Source organism: Mastigoproctus giganteus, chromosome 9 (genome assembly GCF_048544385.1).
Source record: "Mastigoproctus giganteus isolate SK-2022 chromosome 9, ASM4854438v1, whole genome shotgun sequence".
Classification (NCBI taxonomy): Eukaryota; Metazoa; Arthropoda; class Arachnida; order Uropygi; family Thelyphonidae; genus Mastigoproctus; species Mastigoproctus giganteus.
The window spans coordinates 100,619,424-100,636,820 of NC_143583.1; the positions used below are offsets into that span (position 1 = coordinate 100,619,424).

Genomic DNA, 17,397 nt, shown 5'->3' on the forward strand with positions numbered 1-17,397 from the left:
ACAGTTAATTCAAACTTAGTTTACTACATGCTTAAATTTGATACAAAGGTGACGTTTCAAAATCCTTTTTGAATCCTATCAGCAGACCAATACTCGATCTATGCTGATAATATAAAAGATTTATCATAGACTGAGGATTATCAGCATGGACCTTTTTATATACAATTGTATTTATATAATATACATATATACCACATTAAAAGAGTAATTTTGATGACTATAAAGAAAGTTTATTTGACACTCTAGAATTACGAAGAGCTATTAACTTAATTAGGACAAAAGCAACAAAAAAATAACAACATATGAGATTTTTACTCTTTAGAAGTAAATAAAATCTCCCTAGGTCCTTTCAATGATAAACAAAAAAAAAATCTGACAAAATTCATATATTAGCTTGGGATCATTGTTCAGTATAGAAGTAAATCTTTATCTATTCATGAATTAAAAGTATTTGGATAATGTTTCGATTTAATGAAGTCCTTATTAACTTTATTGTTGTTATAGTAGGGTTTTATGAGTATTAGTGACTAAGGCCTTGTATACTGTCTGTAAATTGCGTGTGTTCTGTGGTCGATTTGCTGTGTACTGCTGGACGTAAAACGAGTTCCCGGCGAGAAAAAACCATGCTACTCTCGCCTGAGACCGACTAACTGAGGCACGTTGTGAAAATGGCCCATAAAAATTCCTCACGTCATTGATGGGACTCGAACTGAGGTATTTTCCACCCGGTGGTGGGAGGACGCCTATCGAATCAACTGTGCTGCTACCCATGAGGGCTTATTTTTGTTAATCCTTTCTATCTGGTACATATCTTTCTTCTAATATTATTCTAATTCTTTTTCATAAAACGAACGATTTATCATCTAAATTTCTTATTTGTTGAAAGAATTCTTTGAGGTCGGAGAATGGTTCATATTACTTCTATCTAATCACCAGACATTGTAATTTCGATCTTTTAATAATATAAATCCTTCGCACTATCTAAAATAAAATAAAAACTCAAATTATGTATAATTAAAATTCAAAAAACTCTAAACCATCGGCGATGTTGTTGATCTTTTTCTTACCCTGTGATCGCTACCAAAGGGGGTTTTATTTGGTGTCCTTTTTGCCATACGTGTTCAGCAATAATTGTACTAAAATCTCCGTTTTGCGTATGGAGACCATGTAGAAAGACGCCACAAGTACCGCCTCAGAAACCCAGTGTGAATTTTAGTTCAGCTAAACTTTTAAAAAGATTCTGATATTTCATCATCCGTTTTCTTAATCTGTATAGCTTAGAATACTAAGAGTTTAACACACAGACTAATAATCAACGGAATCCCCCCCCCCACACTTTGCCTTCAAGTCTTCTGGAAGGAAAGACGTAAGGGATCCTCATTGGACAAGCAAATCTCTGGGCTGTGTTAACGTTACTAAGAGCGAAATCACACACACATATAGTATACAATGTATGAATGATATCCAAGTTTTTCCTCAGACTTCTGGTCAATGTAGTTATCATAAACTTTCAGTTAAGAGTGGAAAAATGCATCGAATTAAGGGTACGAAACTCCATTAAAATATTTTGAACTGCACATTCTATTCACACGTGGTATTCAGGTGGATAACCTTTCTGATGCTTCAATAATTAAGGAAAAAAATTCTCAATGAACTGAAATTGCCTTTTTGAGTTCTGTCAGGTAGCTGAGTTTGACATCTGAAAATTGTTAAATATTCTTAACTTTTCAATTTTTTTTTTCAATAAAAATAAGGCCGAGATAGTGTCTTGAGAGAAAGCTGCCATGGTTTTCTCCAAAAAAACTCTGGCTTTTCTTTCTACAGACAAACCGATTCAAGATTATATATAATTTACGGATACGGTTTATTAGGGTCTTAGAGAGACTTAGTTACCAGGGCAAAACCAACCAAAGGTAGCAGCGGCATCGATAAAACTATAATTATATTCGATTTATATTTCATTCTGATACATTTCAAAATTCACACAAATATAATCCATGATTTAATTTTCGGCATAATATCCATATAGTTATCTAACAAGCAAACAGGAAATCTTGACGTAGTCGACGAAATTGTGTCAAAACTTTCATCATGAATCGAGTTGATAAACTCAATTACCATGAATTAATTGAATCCAATATGCAATAAGCTGTTTATAGTAATTAATTTAAATTCTCCCGAGTTGTTCCGATATTCTCATGATTGCCACCAATCTGATATAAAAATAAAGTACTGATGAATAGAACAGTTTCAAAGGAACTTCACGAATAATGCAGAGTAACGTACATTTTATTCGTATTATCTATTATAATATCAGTCGCATTAATGACAAGAGATTAAATTGCTATTTGTACCCATTCCTTCTCTTCATAACGTAATACTCTGTGTTAATACACAGAGTATTACGTTTCTAGTACAAATAATAAAACATCATTATCAAAAATACCAAAGAAATAATAATAATAATAAAAAAAGCCTACCACATTGATGAGTTGGATAAATGACAGCCCAAACTGCACCTCCACCGTCTTGTTCATCACTTCGACAGGTCGGATGAGTTTGTTGTAATCCCGGAACAAGTCACGGACTAACCGTTCTTCGTCTTCGGAGCAAAGTACTGTAAAAAAAAAAAAAAGAAAGCAAAGCTTATTATTTCAGAGTTGTTTTTTTCCTGTCTAGACTTTGGCTGTTTTTAAGGGCTACTATCTATTAATTAGTCTTTTTAACAAAAAAAAAAAAAAAAATGGAAACTTAGAAGACAAATCGAGCGAGACGATCTGCACTGTGATTAATTGTGATATTTTCTTGTTGGGATCTTGCAAACAAAGATCCGACATAAACTCTTTTGAAAACTTCATGAACGATGAACTTTGGAAAAATGGAGTCATTGTGCTAACAGTGCACAGTATGGAGCGATTGTCACGTGTGTCAAATGGATGTCTCAGTCTGGTTGTATAACATGCAGTGCATCGGAAACTTCAACTGATAGTAGGAGTGCTTTCTTGAAGTCTTTCTTTCCGTTAAGTTTTTATTAATAAAAGGAACAAAACCCTGCGTTTCTTGTAGATGCAAGTAGAGTTCATTTCATTTTGGGAAACAGTTGTATTTCTGATATCTGTGTATGTATATATTTATAATAACTGGTTTTCATCCCAGGTGGTCAGAAATTTGTTGATAATAATAAAAAAAAAAACAATGTTTGAAGTTCATTTTGGATGAGTAGTGCGTTTAGAATACCCACACTTTCATCTTTGATTTTTCATAATTCGTAAAGTAATGATACTGTCCTGTGATTATCTGCCTCTGTTTCGATACACTATTCTGATATTTGCTGTGGTACTTCCCTAACTCTTCTACCAAAAATATATATTGTGCCATCATTAATTATCGTCAAGAAGTGTGATTACAATCCCAAATGAAAAAGTCTGTAAAGTTCTTTCGCTCGAAACACGAGAATCGAAACGAGGTCTTCCGAAACTAATTAAATATTATCTTTGGTAAAATTATAAGGATCTTCTATCACTCACGAAGCTAAACAAATCCACACTCTAGCACACAAACTTGAAGTAATTGGATGGCGAAGATTTGCTTCCCTTGTAAGAACACACAAGTTTCCCTGCAACTGGAAAACAACGGTGGAAGAAGAGTACGTTGAAGGGTTGAAAAAAATAGGAATTATCTTTATAGAATAAACTTTACAAATAATTGAAGAAATTCTCTCAGGATCTGCAGGTATGAAGATTCTTCTGATATCTTTCTTCTGAAAAATTATTAAATTAAGCAGCGACTACTACAAACTGTTTTTCAAAATACTACCAATCGCGCGACCACGTACATGGGCAGCCATTTTTCAAAATTAGTTGCATCAAGGAAAACAAGCTTTGTTTATAAAGATTAAAAGATTTTGCAAACAATGTATGAGATAATAAAGAAAACCCAGATCGATGATAGCTAACCTGAAGGCATAAATTACAAGTCTGGGTAATATTCATATAATTATTATTGCTTCTCAATTTTAACGCTAATTAAAGTAATATTTTAATTAACAATGAAGCAGGGGTTAACGAATTGGTATGATGAGAGATGAAATAAAAGTATGCGAGGAAGATATAAATGAATTTATCGAAGAGGCTTTAAAAGAAACTGATAATTCACAGGATATCTGAGATGCAAAAGCACGTTTTGTTGCATGTTCTTTTTGATAACTGAAACGGTATAATCATGTCAATGTTATGAATCTTTATCAGATATACATTGCCTTTGAGGGAGTCTTGTATCATAAAGTTAGAGCGACAAAATAGAACTTCAAAAATAAGGTATTTAGGAGGACAACTGTAAACCGAAAGTAAACTATTCGTCACATTCAATGAATTATCAAATATGCAGATGCACACACCACACTCGCTTCCTAGACCTAATGGCATTTTTCCGAATCAAAATTAAAGACGTACTTTAGTAAAAATGATTTATTTTTAAACTAGTTAACTAATATCAGAAGGAAATGTAAGTGGTTTTCATTACAAAAATAGCCAAACCAGTCTTAAAACACGCAGCTAGCAAACATGAAAGAATGGCACTTCATTGTCCAAGAATCCTCATTGCTAATCTCAAGAACCTGATCGAACCCAACCCAGTTCATTGTAAATATTATTCATATTTCAGTTTCTCAGGTGGTCTTGTTCTTCAGAAAACGTTTTTTGATATCCATAACGGGAACTGAAGATTTATCAATCAGATCAATTTTTGGGATAGGAATTCTCATGCTGTTGCTGAGGATTTCAAATAAACACAATAAAGAAAATAGTGCTTATTTGATATCACTATAAGTTGTGTTTGCAGGCCTATGGTACAAACAATCCCGTACCAGAGATGAAGGAAACCTTGTGCGTTTGGGTAATTAATCTCTTCGTTTTGTTTCAGACGAGTATGAGACGGTTCCATAATAAAAGAAACACTCAGAAATAAGCGATATATATTTCGCTTTTAATTTTAAATGCTGGGTGCTTAAATCTTTTACTCTCTCTCCAATTGGATGCCTTTCCTTTCTCTCAAAATGAGAGAATATTAATACTTAAAACACAGGGTGTCCAGAGGAACCACCAAAAACTAAAGTAATGACAAACTGCAATACGATATAATATTTGGCAGATCATTCCATAATTTCTATTTTAAATGCAAGAGTGGGTCAATAAGTAACGCACTATAAGCTGCAACACGGTTACTATCTGAGATATCGATGGTTATGTGTCAAACAATGTTAACTACAAAATTGCATTTTTTTCGAGATAGCTTTAGTTTTAATTTATATAAATAACAATCGCAATATCATGTCATAGAACTGTATCTCTCCAGTACTTTAAAGTTAGCTTGGGCTGTAAATACGTTTCCAGTAAACTAAGAAAATGTCAAATGACTTTCTAGGTTAATTACAAAAATGTTCGTTCACTACAGAATTATTTTGTAGTTAACATTATTTGACACTAAACCCTCGATATTGTAAGCTACTTCACATACGTAGAATACAATCTTTAAACTTTGTGAAAATATCGCTCTGTGTAACAACCACCACACCCGCTTAATTTTCTCCAGCGTTCTTTCGAGGCAGTAAAAATGCAATTTGAAAAGAAAAAAAAAAGTCAGGAGACTGTCGTTTACACTAATGTTTAAAGTCAGAAATGAGATCTGTATAACTCTCAAACACCTTACCACGAAGGTATGCCTTCAGTCTACCAAACAAAAAAAAATCTGATTGGGCGAGGTCAGGACATTATGCTCCACCCAAGATTGGCGATCATTGACGGTGCCATCTATTGTGTGTGTGTGACCTTGCGTTATCCTGGTGAAACTTGATGTCCTGCCGATTCATTTCATGCTTTTGCTTTTCAGGGGCTCGGTTAAGCTTTTCCAGGGACGAGCAGTATCTTTCATTGTTGATGGTTGTTCCACTTTCCAAGAAATAAATAAACATGATGCCATTTTGATTCCAGAAGAAGATATGGCTGTGTCCATTTCATGGATCGTCATTTGGTTTGTGGGTCATAATAGAAGAGCCACGTTTCTTCACATGTGACGACCCCTTTAAAGCACACAGGACTGCCAGCACCAAACCTCTCCGGAAGATCTTCACGGATCTCTTTCCTCACAGCTATTATCTCTTGTGTGTGAGCATCTTAGGGACCCACCGAATACAGATATTTCTGTACCCCAGTCTGTTGATGATGGTCAAAACACCTCCCTTTGACATTTTCGCAGTATCTATCACTTGTCTGGTGGTTATGCACCTGTCATTTCGAATGAGGTGGTCAACGAGTTCTTTGTTTTCACTGTTTGTAACAGACGTTATATCTCTTTCCCTGAAATTTTCTTCCTGAAACCGTGAGAACCACCTCTGGACATTATTTCAATCGTCCCCATAGACTACCATGACTTTTCGAGATGTGGCCGACTGATCACCTGATTTGAAGAGGAACTCCATCGCTGCCAGAAACGGCTGTCACTTTGTCCATCCATGTTTTCAGATCTAAAAACACCAGAAAAATTATATTAGCTGTGTTAATGGGTAATTGATAGAACAACAGGTGTACATCACAAAATTTTCCCCCTCCCCTTCCTTATGCACGCTCGTGTGTGAGTAATTGTGCTTTACCTTTTGCTCCGCTCTTGTACATCCAACCTTGGAATTATGTTCAAAATTAAGCTATTGTCAAGCACGATCTCTTCCTGAACGTAATAAAATTGCGGAAATCACAAAGATATGAAAAAATACCATGAACTGATGTTCGTTTCTTAGACAGAATTAAAAGTTCTAAAAATAGTCATAAATTTAGTCTCATATGAGCAGCTTACCGATCTTTGCATAGAAAACTAATGGTTGAACAACGGAAGACGTAATGGAGATTACACTACGTCTTCCGATTACATGAATATTTTCCGCTCTTTTGTGATCTTCCCCTTAGCTAATGACATTAGTTTGTTGCTGCATCTAATGAAATTAAGAAATAGCAGGGAAGAAAACTGTCTTGGTTAATTTTCCCTTATTTAGCAACCCAAATAACAGCGAAAATCTGAATGTTGTGTCTACAGATTCGTTATTATTTCAAGTGCCATCTAGACCCGAGCTATAGCTAGAGATACCCACATAATTACTCCATCTTATGAAGGGCAGAACATGGCGCTGGGCTGTTAACTGGTTTGTGGCCGGAGACCAAAGTTTTAATTAAAAGTGTCTCCAAACGAGATATCTCTTTCCCTGGAATGGAATCTGCGAGTGAATTAACTGAAGGAAAGTACAAAGGATGCCCAAAGCATTAAAGCTTCTATTATGTGTTAACTTTGGCTGGATCCACAGTCAAATTTTAGTTAGTCAGTACCTCTAGGAGACGCACAGACCCAGTCATCGAGTGGCCTTTTGTTTTGTTAAGAAATAACGACCGAATGAAAACAGTTTGGAATAGTACGTTGGATTTTCGTATTCGGGTTCGACAAGTTTGTCTATTTCTAAGGAAAAGTGAAGCTTTTAACTAACGACTATGGGTTAGATAACTGTTATCTATTATCCAGGAATAGAAAAAAAAAATTAAAGGGAAAGTTTTTGAATATTTTTAGCTCTTCAAGCAAGAGTCACTAATAATGAACAGCTGTGCCTTACTTAGATATGATTAAAATGTATTTTGTTTATCTGAAGGCAAAGCATTTATCTACCAGATAGGCTGCTGGGAACGCTATAAGAAATACAAAAATTTTAATCGGCCATTTCTTTCCTGATTATGTTGAATTTCATACGTCTAGAAATAATATAACGAATATAAAAATACATCTAATAGTAAAATACGATTTCTTAAAAGCGATATACTGTACTAACGCATTAAAATGTAATCTTCAAATGCACTGCGTCTTTCGAAAAGATATTACCATAATAAATATACATCATTATGTTCGAGGAGAAAGCATTTTTCGTATAATTATGATGGATTTCACATTCCAAAGTAATATTCGCGATATTACAAACATTTATGAAGGACAAACATATTGATTATAATCAGTACAAAGGTCGTTGAAATCTGTAGGATAATGAGAATTTTTTTCGAATAATGACGAATTAAATGTAATGAATCCTTTTTCAGAGTAGTTTTAAATACACCAGCTGCACACTCTGTAATCAACTGCAGTTTTAACAAAATTATACTGTGTCACAAAACAAGTTGCCTGTTCGATTTTCAACAGAGTAACAATGGGTAAAATCCTTCTGTGCTCTATCAGCGAATAGTTAAACTATTGACTGATACTCAACTAGACACCAATTTAGAAACTATGCAGGACAACGTCTGACTGCGATGATACATAAAGGTAATGTCAATTGTATAGCAGAATGGTCACAAATAAGGAATGACAAAGTATTGTATAAGGAATGTGACTGTCGTGCAAGATCGGGCTCTTTGAAAGATGGTATCAGATTATTCAAATTTTGATGGGGTGCATTCTGAATATTATTAAGCTGGAGAAAAATAAGCACTAGGTCTGTCCTTGCCACACAGCTGTGATACAGAAGTGGACATTCCTACGCCTGCTGCATTTGATCAGAATTTATTAGTATATACGAGAAAAATTAGACAAGACACCAATGATAGCTTAGTAATAACGTTGCTCACTGAACATCAAATTATTCGTGGTACTTGATTCTTCAGCTGTGTTTACTCAGCTGAAGCATAGCGAGAAAAGCCACCACGGCATGACGACTTTATCCTGAAAAAATAACTGAAAGGGTGTAGATTCCTTAACCCTTCTTCGACGTGTTAGGAACATCGCTGGAGCCACTTAATTCATGGTAGAGTCTACGAAGCCCTACGCCTATTCGCCAATGCCTTCTTGTTTTTCTCAATGGTTGACGTTATGTGCATCAAAACACAACGTTTGTGTGGACGCGTCAATCTACACAAACTTAATGCTGTATTTGGTTCGCTGTTCCAATCCGCTATGGAATAGCTTTTCCTGAGGCTATGTGTAGGTTGCCGAGTATGTGTGCTTTCCAGATCACACATATATTCCACCGTTTATAAGAAGTCTGCACTGTAATTGTCCGTGACACTATGTAGTAGGTACTGGTCAGCCAATAAGCATTGCTGTCTCTCTCCTCTTTCTTTTTTCTTCACTGTCGTTGCTCTTTATATTCCAGGGATTCAACTGATAGTAATAAGCACCATTTAAGCTTGACATACGTGATGTACTTTTATTGGTAATTGCCTTATAGTCAAGTGAATTGCATATACGCTGCTTGAAACATTTATTCGAATTTTTAATTTTGGATAATTATTTTATTCGCAGTAATCTAACTAAATTTGTATTGCTGTACTAAATTTATATACGACAGCACAGTAAATGATAGTACAACACCCCTCTGGATGAAACTCGAGCGTCATTCGGTCATGCGATGACAAGTGAGCGACATATTTTTAGTTGATTTATTTTAACTAATATGATAAGCCATTTACAATATCGAAACATTCGTTTTTTTTAACTAGAGGGATGTTCAATTCATATATTTAAAAATTATAGATAAAATAATAAAATATTTGTAAATGAATTACTCAATTTATTTAGTAATAAATTAACACTAAATGAATTAGACTATTTAACGCCCTTAACTGGAATTTTTAATAAAATATAAAATTCGTAATGTTATTTAATTTACGCTCAGAATTTTTCAGAAGTCCACAGTTCACAGAAAACGTCAGTAAATTTCAAAATTTTGTATATCGAACCTGAAATGGTTTCAGTGATAGATTAATGATATAGTTTTGTAAAAGAAAAGTAAAAAAATGATCGTGTTATATTTGTATTTTATAGTAGCATTTATTATCCAATCAATTTGAACTATTAAATGTTCTTGGTGGATCTGTCCTTAAACTATATTATTTACGTCCAGTTTCATAGAACGAGTAAATTGAACCAAAAGATAAAATCCCCTCTAAGGGTATTGATCTCTCAGATTATAAGGTTATCAACAGAGTTGCATAAATGCTACACTATGAATAAATAGCATTTAAGTAATTCAGTGATAACCTCACACTCTAATAAATCAATTCGTTTAAAAGAACTTCGTACTTTCATATTTCTGTGCCTCAGTCCTTAGTACAAAGAATTAACAGAAACACAATACAAAGAGAAGCACATGTACGCGGTGTTGCATGGTTTAAATCTGAAGAACAAGTTAGTTACCTCCACAATAAAAATAAATAAATAAATCCGTTGTTCTATCGTACTGTAAGTGTCACTCAACTATTGAGTCATTGTCCTCCGATTATAAACGCGACTGCGAATGGAATTATCATCTGTCATTGACCTTAGTCAGTTAAGCCTTACATTATATGTAATACATGCTGTCATGGTTTCGATTTTGTGCACCAAAAGTATGGCATTGACTCAACGTATTCAAAAACCAACAGTAGATCTGTCCGTGTCGTAGCTCATGCTGTAGTCTTTACAATTGTTTACAATGACCAAATGGTAAAACTTGATGACAGACTGGCAACATTAACCAAGATTAGCTTCCGAATGCATTTCACTATTAACTAAATCTTATACACTTCGCTTCACATTTTGTTTTTACTATATCGTAATATGTGAAGTCCGAGATTTATGTAATTCAAAAAAATGTGTACAAAAGACACCTGTTATCAGTTTCAACAACCAGAATGATTTTATAATTATAAGGTAATCTTATCTTTACATATTTCTTAAGTCCATGTAGAGGAAAATGATCATAGTGCGCACACATTTTAGAGTCTTTATTTCAATATAAATAAAGCCTTAGTATACAAAGAATTTATTTCGTGAAGTTAGTATTCACTTAAACAGAAGAGGTGTAAAGGTTTTTGCTAATGCCATTGAAGAGACATTAAGGATTTAGGGAAGTCTGCACACGATCGACATTTATTTTGTAATGACCAATGGTATGGGACAAAACTACAGTCGCAGATTCTCTGAGTGCGCTTGAGTGCCCTTAATTACCCTAAATACTGAAAAAGAAACGTTAATAATTCACCAGCAATGTAAGACCACATGGAAAAAGTCTTTAGTAACTGCAAGGAGTGAATCATAACTGTCAAAAACAAAGTACGAAACTTAATTTTTTTCTGTACAGTAATTTCAGGAGTATTTTAAACAAATTAAATGACTTTGGGCCATTGACCGAGTCAACTAACGCTGGTGTAATTGGGCTTACTGAGATGTGGTGCCACTCAGAAATACGAGATGGGGAATTTCATTTCGATGAATATAGTGTTAGGAAGAGACGGATGGAGGGGTGCAGGAGTAATGCTTTTCATCAAAAATTGCCTGACGGTGACAATCTTCCCCGAGTCAGATCAATGTAAACAAATGTTGAGTAAAGGAAAGATGATAGTATAGGTATGTTACAGATCAAATGATTATGAGGAGTATGGCAAATATCTCTTTAGGCGGATTGAATGGACTAGTAAGTACGATTTTCTCATTATGGACGACTTCAACCTACTTTCTATAGACTGCAATATGAGAGAAGAACCGGATGGGGACACAAATATAAAATCTTTCGGAATAACAGAAGATTGGATCTCGAAGTTTAATTTATGGGTAACTAGTTGTCGAACGTTGGAATAAATTGCCTCCCAACCCAACGTGATGTAGGCTGTGAGTCTGGCTACACGGAATTTGATATTTTTTGTGGGAGTGCGAATAGTATGAATATTCTCTTTTACTTGTATTATTTATTTTTGTTTTCGGATGATTCAGAAAAAGTTTTCTTCCTTGCATCAATCATTTGGCCTTACCAATGTTAATATATGCTCTGTTTATAGCTCGCATACATCCAACCTGTATTTCGGTAATAACTATGTGCCCACCAACATAACTTGGGGTAATCGTAGTTGATATTATTTCTTTCAACTACGTCGTTTTTGAGTATTACACTTTGTCCATTACATAATCCCCCAAAAATTGAATTAAATGGAACAGGGTCGGATTAACAGGGAGGAGAAATAAATCAGTCTAATGCGACAAGCGTCATCTTGCTGGATGATGGAGTTAATACTTATGGTGTAGAAAAGTATCTTTTATATCCTCGTATAGAAATATAAATACGCATTGCTGTTTATTTATTGTTTTTATATTTACCTAAGGTAAATGTGCTCACTGTACATTCATCTTAAAAAAAAGTCTTTCAAGTTGTATGCATTCGTTTGGTGGACTAGTATCTCAAATTCTGCATATGCCTATTTATTTCGTGACATAATGGAATATTACTTCATTAGTAGACACGACTTTGTTTAAACAGTCATCAACTTGATATCATAGTAGCAAATTAAAAGAGGGATCGTCTCTCTGCTTCACTGATGTGTTCTACAATCCGGATCTTATGGTATTTCTATCGCAGTTCTTTCATAAGCGCCTTTTGAACAGAAAAGATGGAGAATTGCCCAAGTCTTAGAAAAACTGTACGTGCAAGTGTAAGAATGTCTCGAGAACGTGATCAACTCCTTTTTCAGAGGTCTCGGTTGTCCTGATTTATAATTTTCAATGCTTTCAGTTTCTTTAAACTGGTTGTACCTCCGCTCGAACGTTTATTACCATATATATTACTCTGGTACTGCGATGGCCATAAAAAAAAATAAAGATAAATGCTCACTCATATTCAAATTAGTCTTGTACGCACACCCAACTCAAATTCACTTGTGCTTTTGGATTTCAAACTCAAATTTAGTATACGATAAAATTCACTATGCGTTCCTTCAATTATCGCCATCTTGAAACAAATTGAGTCACACATTAAACTGTTTGAATGTTGGATTAATAGTTCCTGTTTAGGTAACTACGCTGTCCTGCCTAAACTGCTAAAAAGCATTTCGAAACCTCTTCCAATATAGTATGAAGGAAACGTATGCAATAATGACGGGTTTTAAAGTGTAGGAAATAGCAGAGACGTTACAATCAAGCGAATGAAGCGCGATTAGGTGCTTAAGATGTTTTCGAACTTGCTTAGTCGTTGGATTCCATATCGGTAATTTGTCAATGCGAGCGGCAACCAAAAGTCTGAACCTCGCAAAGTCAACTGTGGCCGATGTACTGAAAAGATGAATGAGAGTGGAATAGATGTACAATGTCAAAAACTATCACGCTGACATCGGACAATGTGGTTCTGCCTCCACTCTGGCATTCCTATGGAAATGGCCCTCTATATTACAGCACGAAATGCTCCCTAACTTGCTGAAAGCAGTGTAAAAAGCTAGTGTCAGGAAATCGAAGATTAATAATTCTGCTTACCCACTCGCTGTTGGGAACTGAATCCGGTCCATCACCTTTGAGATGAACTAGAACGATGGATCAGGCAATGTGCCCCTATTCTAAAGCTGACCTGGCGACTGCAATTAAAGGAGGAATGAATACAAATTCCTGCTGCTTGCTGTAAAGAACTGGTGGAAACTATTCGCTGATCGTTGCTGCCATTAGAACCAAAGCTGGGCTTACATCTTATTAATTTTCTCATCAAAACTCGTGTTTTTCCAAACGATATGGCGTCCATATACCTTTTGTAGGGAAGTGTATATGCAATAGGATGGAATAAATATTTAAATTTGATGTACCAGCATTCTTTCATGGGAATCCTGCAGACAGCATAATACATTATTATAGTAATCAATCATTTTTTTTCTCAGAACTTTTTTTTAATAAATTGACTTTATAAAATAGGCAAATTAGTGTCACAAGGTTGTATTAAATTGGACGCAGACCGTTCTTTAGTTCTAAATTTCGTACAATTGTAGCTGTTGATAATAAAAGTGCATAACGTGAGAATGGATGAGAAGAGATTTTTTTTCAATAAAATCACGCGTTACTGTTCTTTAGTAATTAGGTTAGTTCTGAAGACAGAGAAATAACAAGGTACCTAGCAGTTCGAAAATGCGTTAAGATAAACTGAGGAACAGAAAGCGTATTTCTCGAACAGAAATTAAACTAGTTCCTTTGATTTGCTAAGTTTAAATTCTTGTAAATATTTCCAAAAGATCATTATTTTCTCTGATCGTTATCCAATACATAAAACGCAAATTAAATCATGATTCAGCATTGCTAAACCACGATTTAATTTACGATGAAATGCGCTGTAATGACATCCGTATTCTTTTTGAAGAAAACTCCCAAATTTTCTGAAGTGCAACTTGAAGCTCAAACAAATAAAAATAAAAACATTTGTTCTCTATATGTTTAAAATGATAAAAAAATAATAATTTGCTCTTTAACTGATTTTAACTCGAATTCGCTGTACTTGTCGATGAGCCTAATACTTTTGTCACATCTACACCTGCTTTTTATCTGATCTTGGATTGGTGTGCAGATTTTAATATGCACACTTTCGTGGGTTTATGAAAGAAAATATTATTTTGGAGAGCATATTCCTTGAAAAGCATATTCCAGTATTTAAGTAATAAAATACTGTTTCTTATAATCTTCTGATGTTGAACTAAGAGTGGAGATTTTTATTGTCAAATCTGTGGCTGATACTGAACACTGTACTACAATACGCTAAACTGTTTGGTTTGTTCACCTTGTTTTAAGATATAAGCTCAACCACGTGCCCAGTAATAACTGAGGGGTTACCTGTAGCTCTGAAAGATGATCGATCCGAATCGACAAGCGCGCAGAGGAATTTGAGCTAAAAAATCAGATCTTATTTAATGATATCTAAGCTAACAGTAGCGGTTACATAGAAATACTTTCTATTTCAATATGTTGAACTACTTCTTGCTCTCTTTTGAAACAATTCATTGCTATACGAATGAAATGAAAAGCGTTGCAATGATTGGACGTCCACAATCTATCTGCACTTGCGAATTAACTTGCGTAGCGAATACAGACATCTGACTGACTCTCATCACTGTGGAGTAACCTACTTTCGTAGATGAATTGGGATCGTTTCGCAACGATATCCCAGTGTCTTGGCTACCACTGCTCTGGAATACGAATTAAGCAGAGACTTCTGCTGATGGTTTGAACAGCCGAAAAAAGCCGATTTTAGCTTGGACAGATTGGTATCATTGTACAGAGTTACATCACTATTCTGTAATTTTGATTACATTTTGCTCTGTCTCGCAATGTACTTATTGTAAAAGTGAGCAAAGATCTCAACGTAAATATAAAGACTGAGAAATACCTTTCTGGTAAGCATATTTTGATAATTCCATAGCCTTAAATTATATAGTTAACAAAAATTAACAGTACATTCCTAGGACAGCAGCTGCTGAATTCCTGGGTTACGCTTCGAATTCGAGAGAGAGAGAGAGAGAGAGAGAGAGAGAGAGAGAGAGAGAGAGAGAGAGAGAGAGAGAGAGAGATTTCAAGTTAAATTAAGATTGAATGCTGTATTTCTAACCGCAAGACTTTTGCCCTGTTTCGCAAAATTGTGCGAAGCTTAAAGAATTTTACTCCTAAACAGTTTGTACCTACACAGACTGACGAAAAACCAACATTAAATCTTAAATTTATTCTGGAATAAGTGTCTTAACTTCCCTAAACTTAAGTGAACTCTAAAATATTCACTATGCATTATGCAACAGATCGACACATTTCTCAGCAGCAGCATTTAACGGTGGCGGACAGCGTAGGAATTTAAGCCTTTTACGAAATTTTACATCCTCCTCTTTCTCTCCACACAGCTTCATCCTTCTTATCGCATTCTCACTGCTTTGTTTTCAAGCAGGTTAGCAGCCAGTGTCGGCTACAGGGGTATTTTCTTCTTCTTAACCCTTTCCTTGATTCAAAAGCCTCAAGAAAAATTCAAAAGCAGATCCCTCCTCCCCTTAATGTTTATGTAATTACGCTCCCAAATACTTTGGTTATTACATCCACAAATTTAACAAATTGTTTATTTAGATTATCATACTGGTAATTCCAGTTTACAGTATTTTCCTGATTTTTACTTAACTAGTCGAAAATCTTCAGTAAGGGATAAACATCAGCCCACATTATTTAATTTCTTTAATGGAAGTTTATTTTCTTCAACATAGTGTTCGAATACTCTTGAAAGGATAATCTATTGTAACTGCTGAGTTATACTTAGGTGCCAAGACTGAGTCAACAACATCTGGTCGATTGAAAATGGGCCCTGACATGTTTTCTCTTTTGGAGAGGTCATCTAGAGTTATGTTGGCCACAACGGGCACTGTGACATTCGAAATTAAGTGTGAAGAATTCTCCGAGTCATTTCTAATAATGGTTGCTCTTCTTCTTCTTCAGTAGCAGAACTCTCCTTCTTCTGCTACTATTCAGTATCTTGCTGTGTTGAAAATTCCAGCAGTTCTTCGTTGCTTGAGGACACCCATCGAAGCTCTGGAGTTTACAGCTTTGAAAGTAAAACTTTGGTTGCGCTTAAGGTAAATTGTTTGACTTCTGCGATCTTTTTTTTCTTCCTTCCAGCATCGGAATCCACAAAACTAGGTAGTTAATTATGATGCTAAAATAATTGATGTATTTGCAGATGTGGGCAGGATTTAATGGGAACTGACTCTACGTGAAAGACAGCGTGCACTTAGCGAAAACTTATTTAAAGCTCTGGAATTTAAAAGCCTTCGGTAATTCACACATTAACAATCAGACACCACGGTGTGTGCAAATCCATAATTTCCGTTATCTTTAAGAATATGGTTTAGCAAGTGATGTACGATGATTGAAAGCAGGAAGTAACTGCATTGAGATGGAAACCTGACTGACTTCTACATCCCGTGTTCGTATTCTATACCAATGTCATCTTTTCAAGCAATTTAGCACGTCTGCACTACTCATCTGCATTTGTCGATCACCTTACCTAATTCATAAGAATAATATCGCCTATATGAAATATATTTCTATTGCATTCTTGCATTTTATTGTAATTTCCCACATTTCGTTCTCGCTTCTATTTTATATTTAAATCGTGATTTACATTACGCCTTTCACAATTTGCCTCGCTCTCAATAACAGCGCGTTCACGCCATATCACGTTCCTGACGTCAAATTGCCATTTTTTTACGCCCATTATATTATCACTTTAATAAAGAGTAGCACGTTGCATTTCTTTGGGGATGGATTCTCATCTGTTCTAACCATTATTTTTGAATTGCGTTTATATACTTTCTCTTTAAATGCAATTTCTTCATTCCTCTTAAGCAGGAAGCATAAAACACAAATGAACATTTCTTATCTTTTAAAAAACCGGGACATAAGTTATGATTGTGTCTGTCTTTTTCTCCCTTTTACTGCTTTCAGTGCAGGAATTCGATTCGGGGAATGATAATTTCTTTCTGGAGAGAATGCACCTATAGCAATCAACTGCTTGCGTGGGTTGACTGCTGTTTTATTGTACCGATACTTGATCAGTTATAATAATTTAAC

At 35.0% G+C, this 17,397-nt stretch overlaps 1 protein-coding gene across 1 annotated transcript in view; it reads right to left on the reverse strand.

Annotated features, from left to right (window-relative positions):
• LOC150080593 (acetylcholine receptor subunit beta-like 1) overlaps window positions 1-17,397 on the reverse strand; it is a 186,028-nt gene that overhangs the window by 117,397 nt on the left and 51,234 nt on the right. The window contains exon 2 of the mRNA XM_090381681.1: window positions 2,481-2,617. Within this exon, the coding sequence (XP_090237807.1) occupies window positions 2,481-2,617 (137 nt within the window). The remainder of the gene's footprint in view (window positions 1-2,480; window positions 2,618-17,397) is intronic.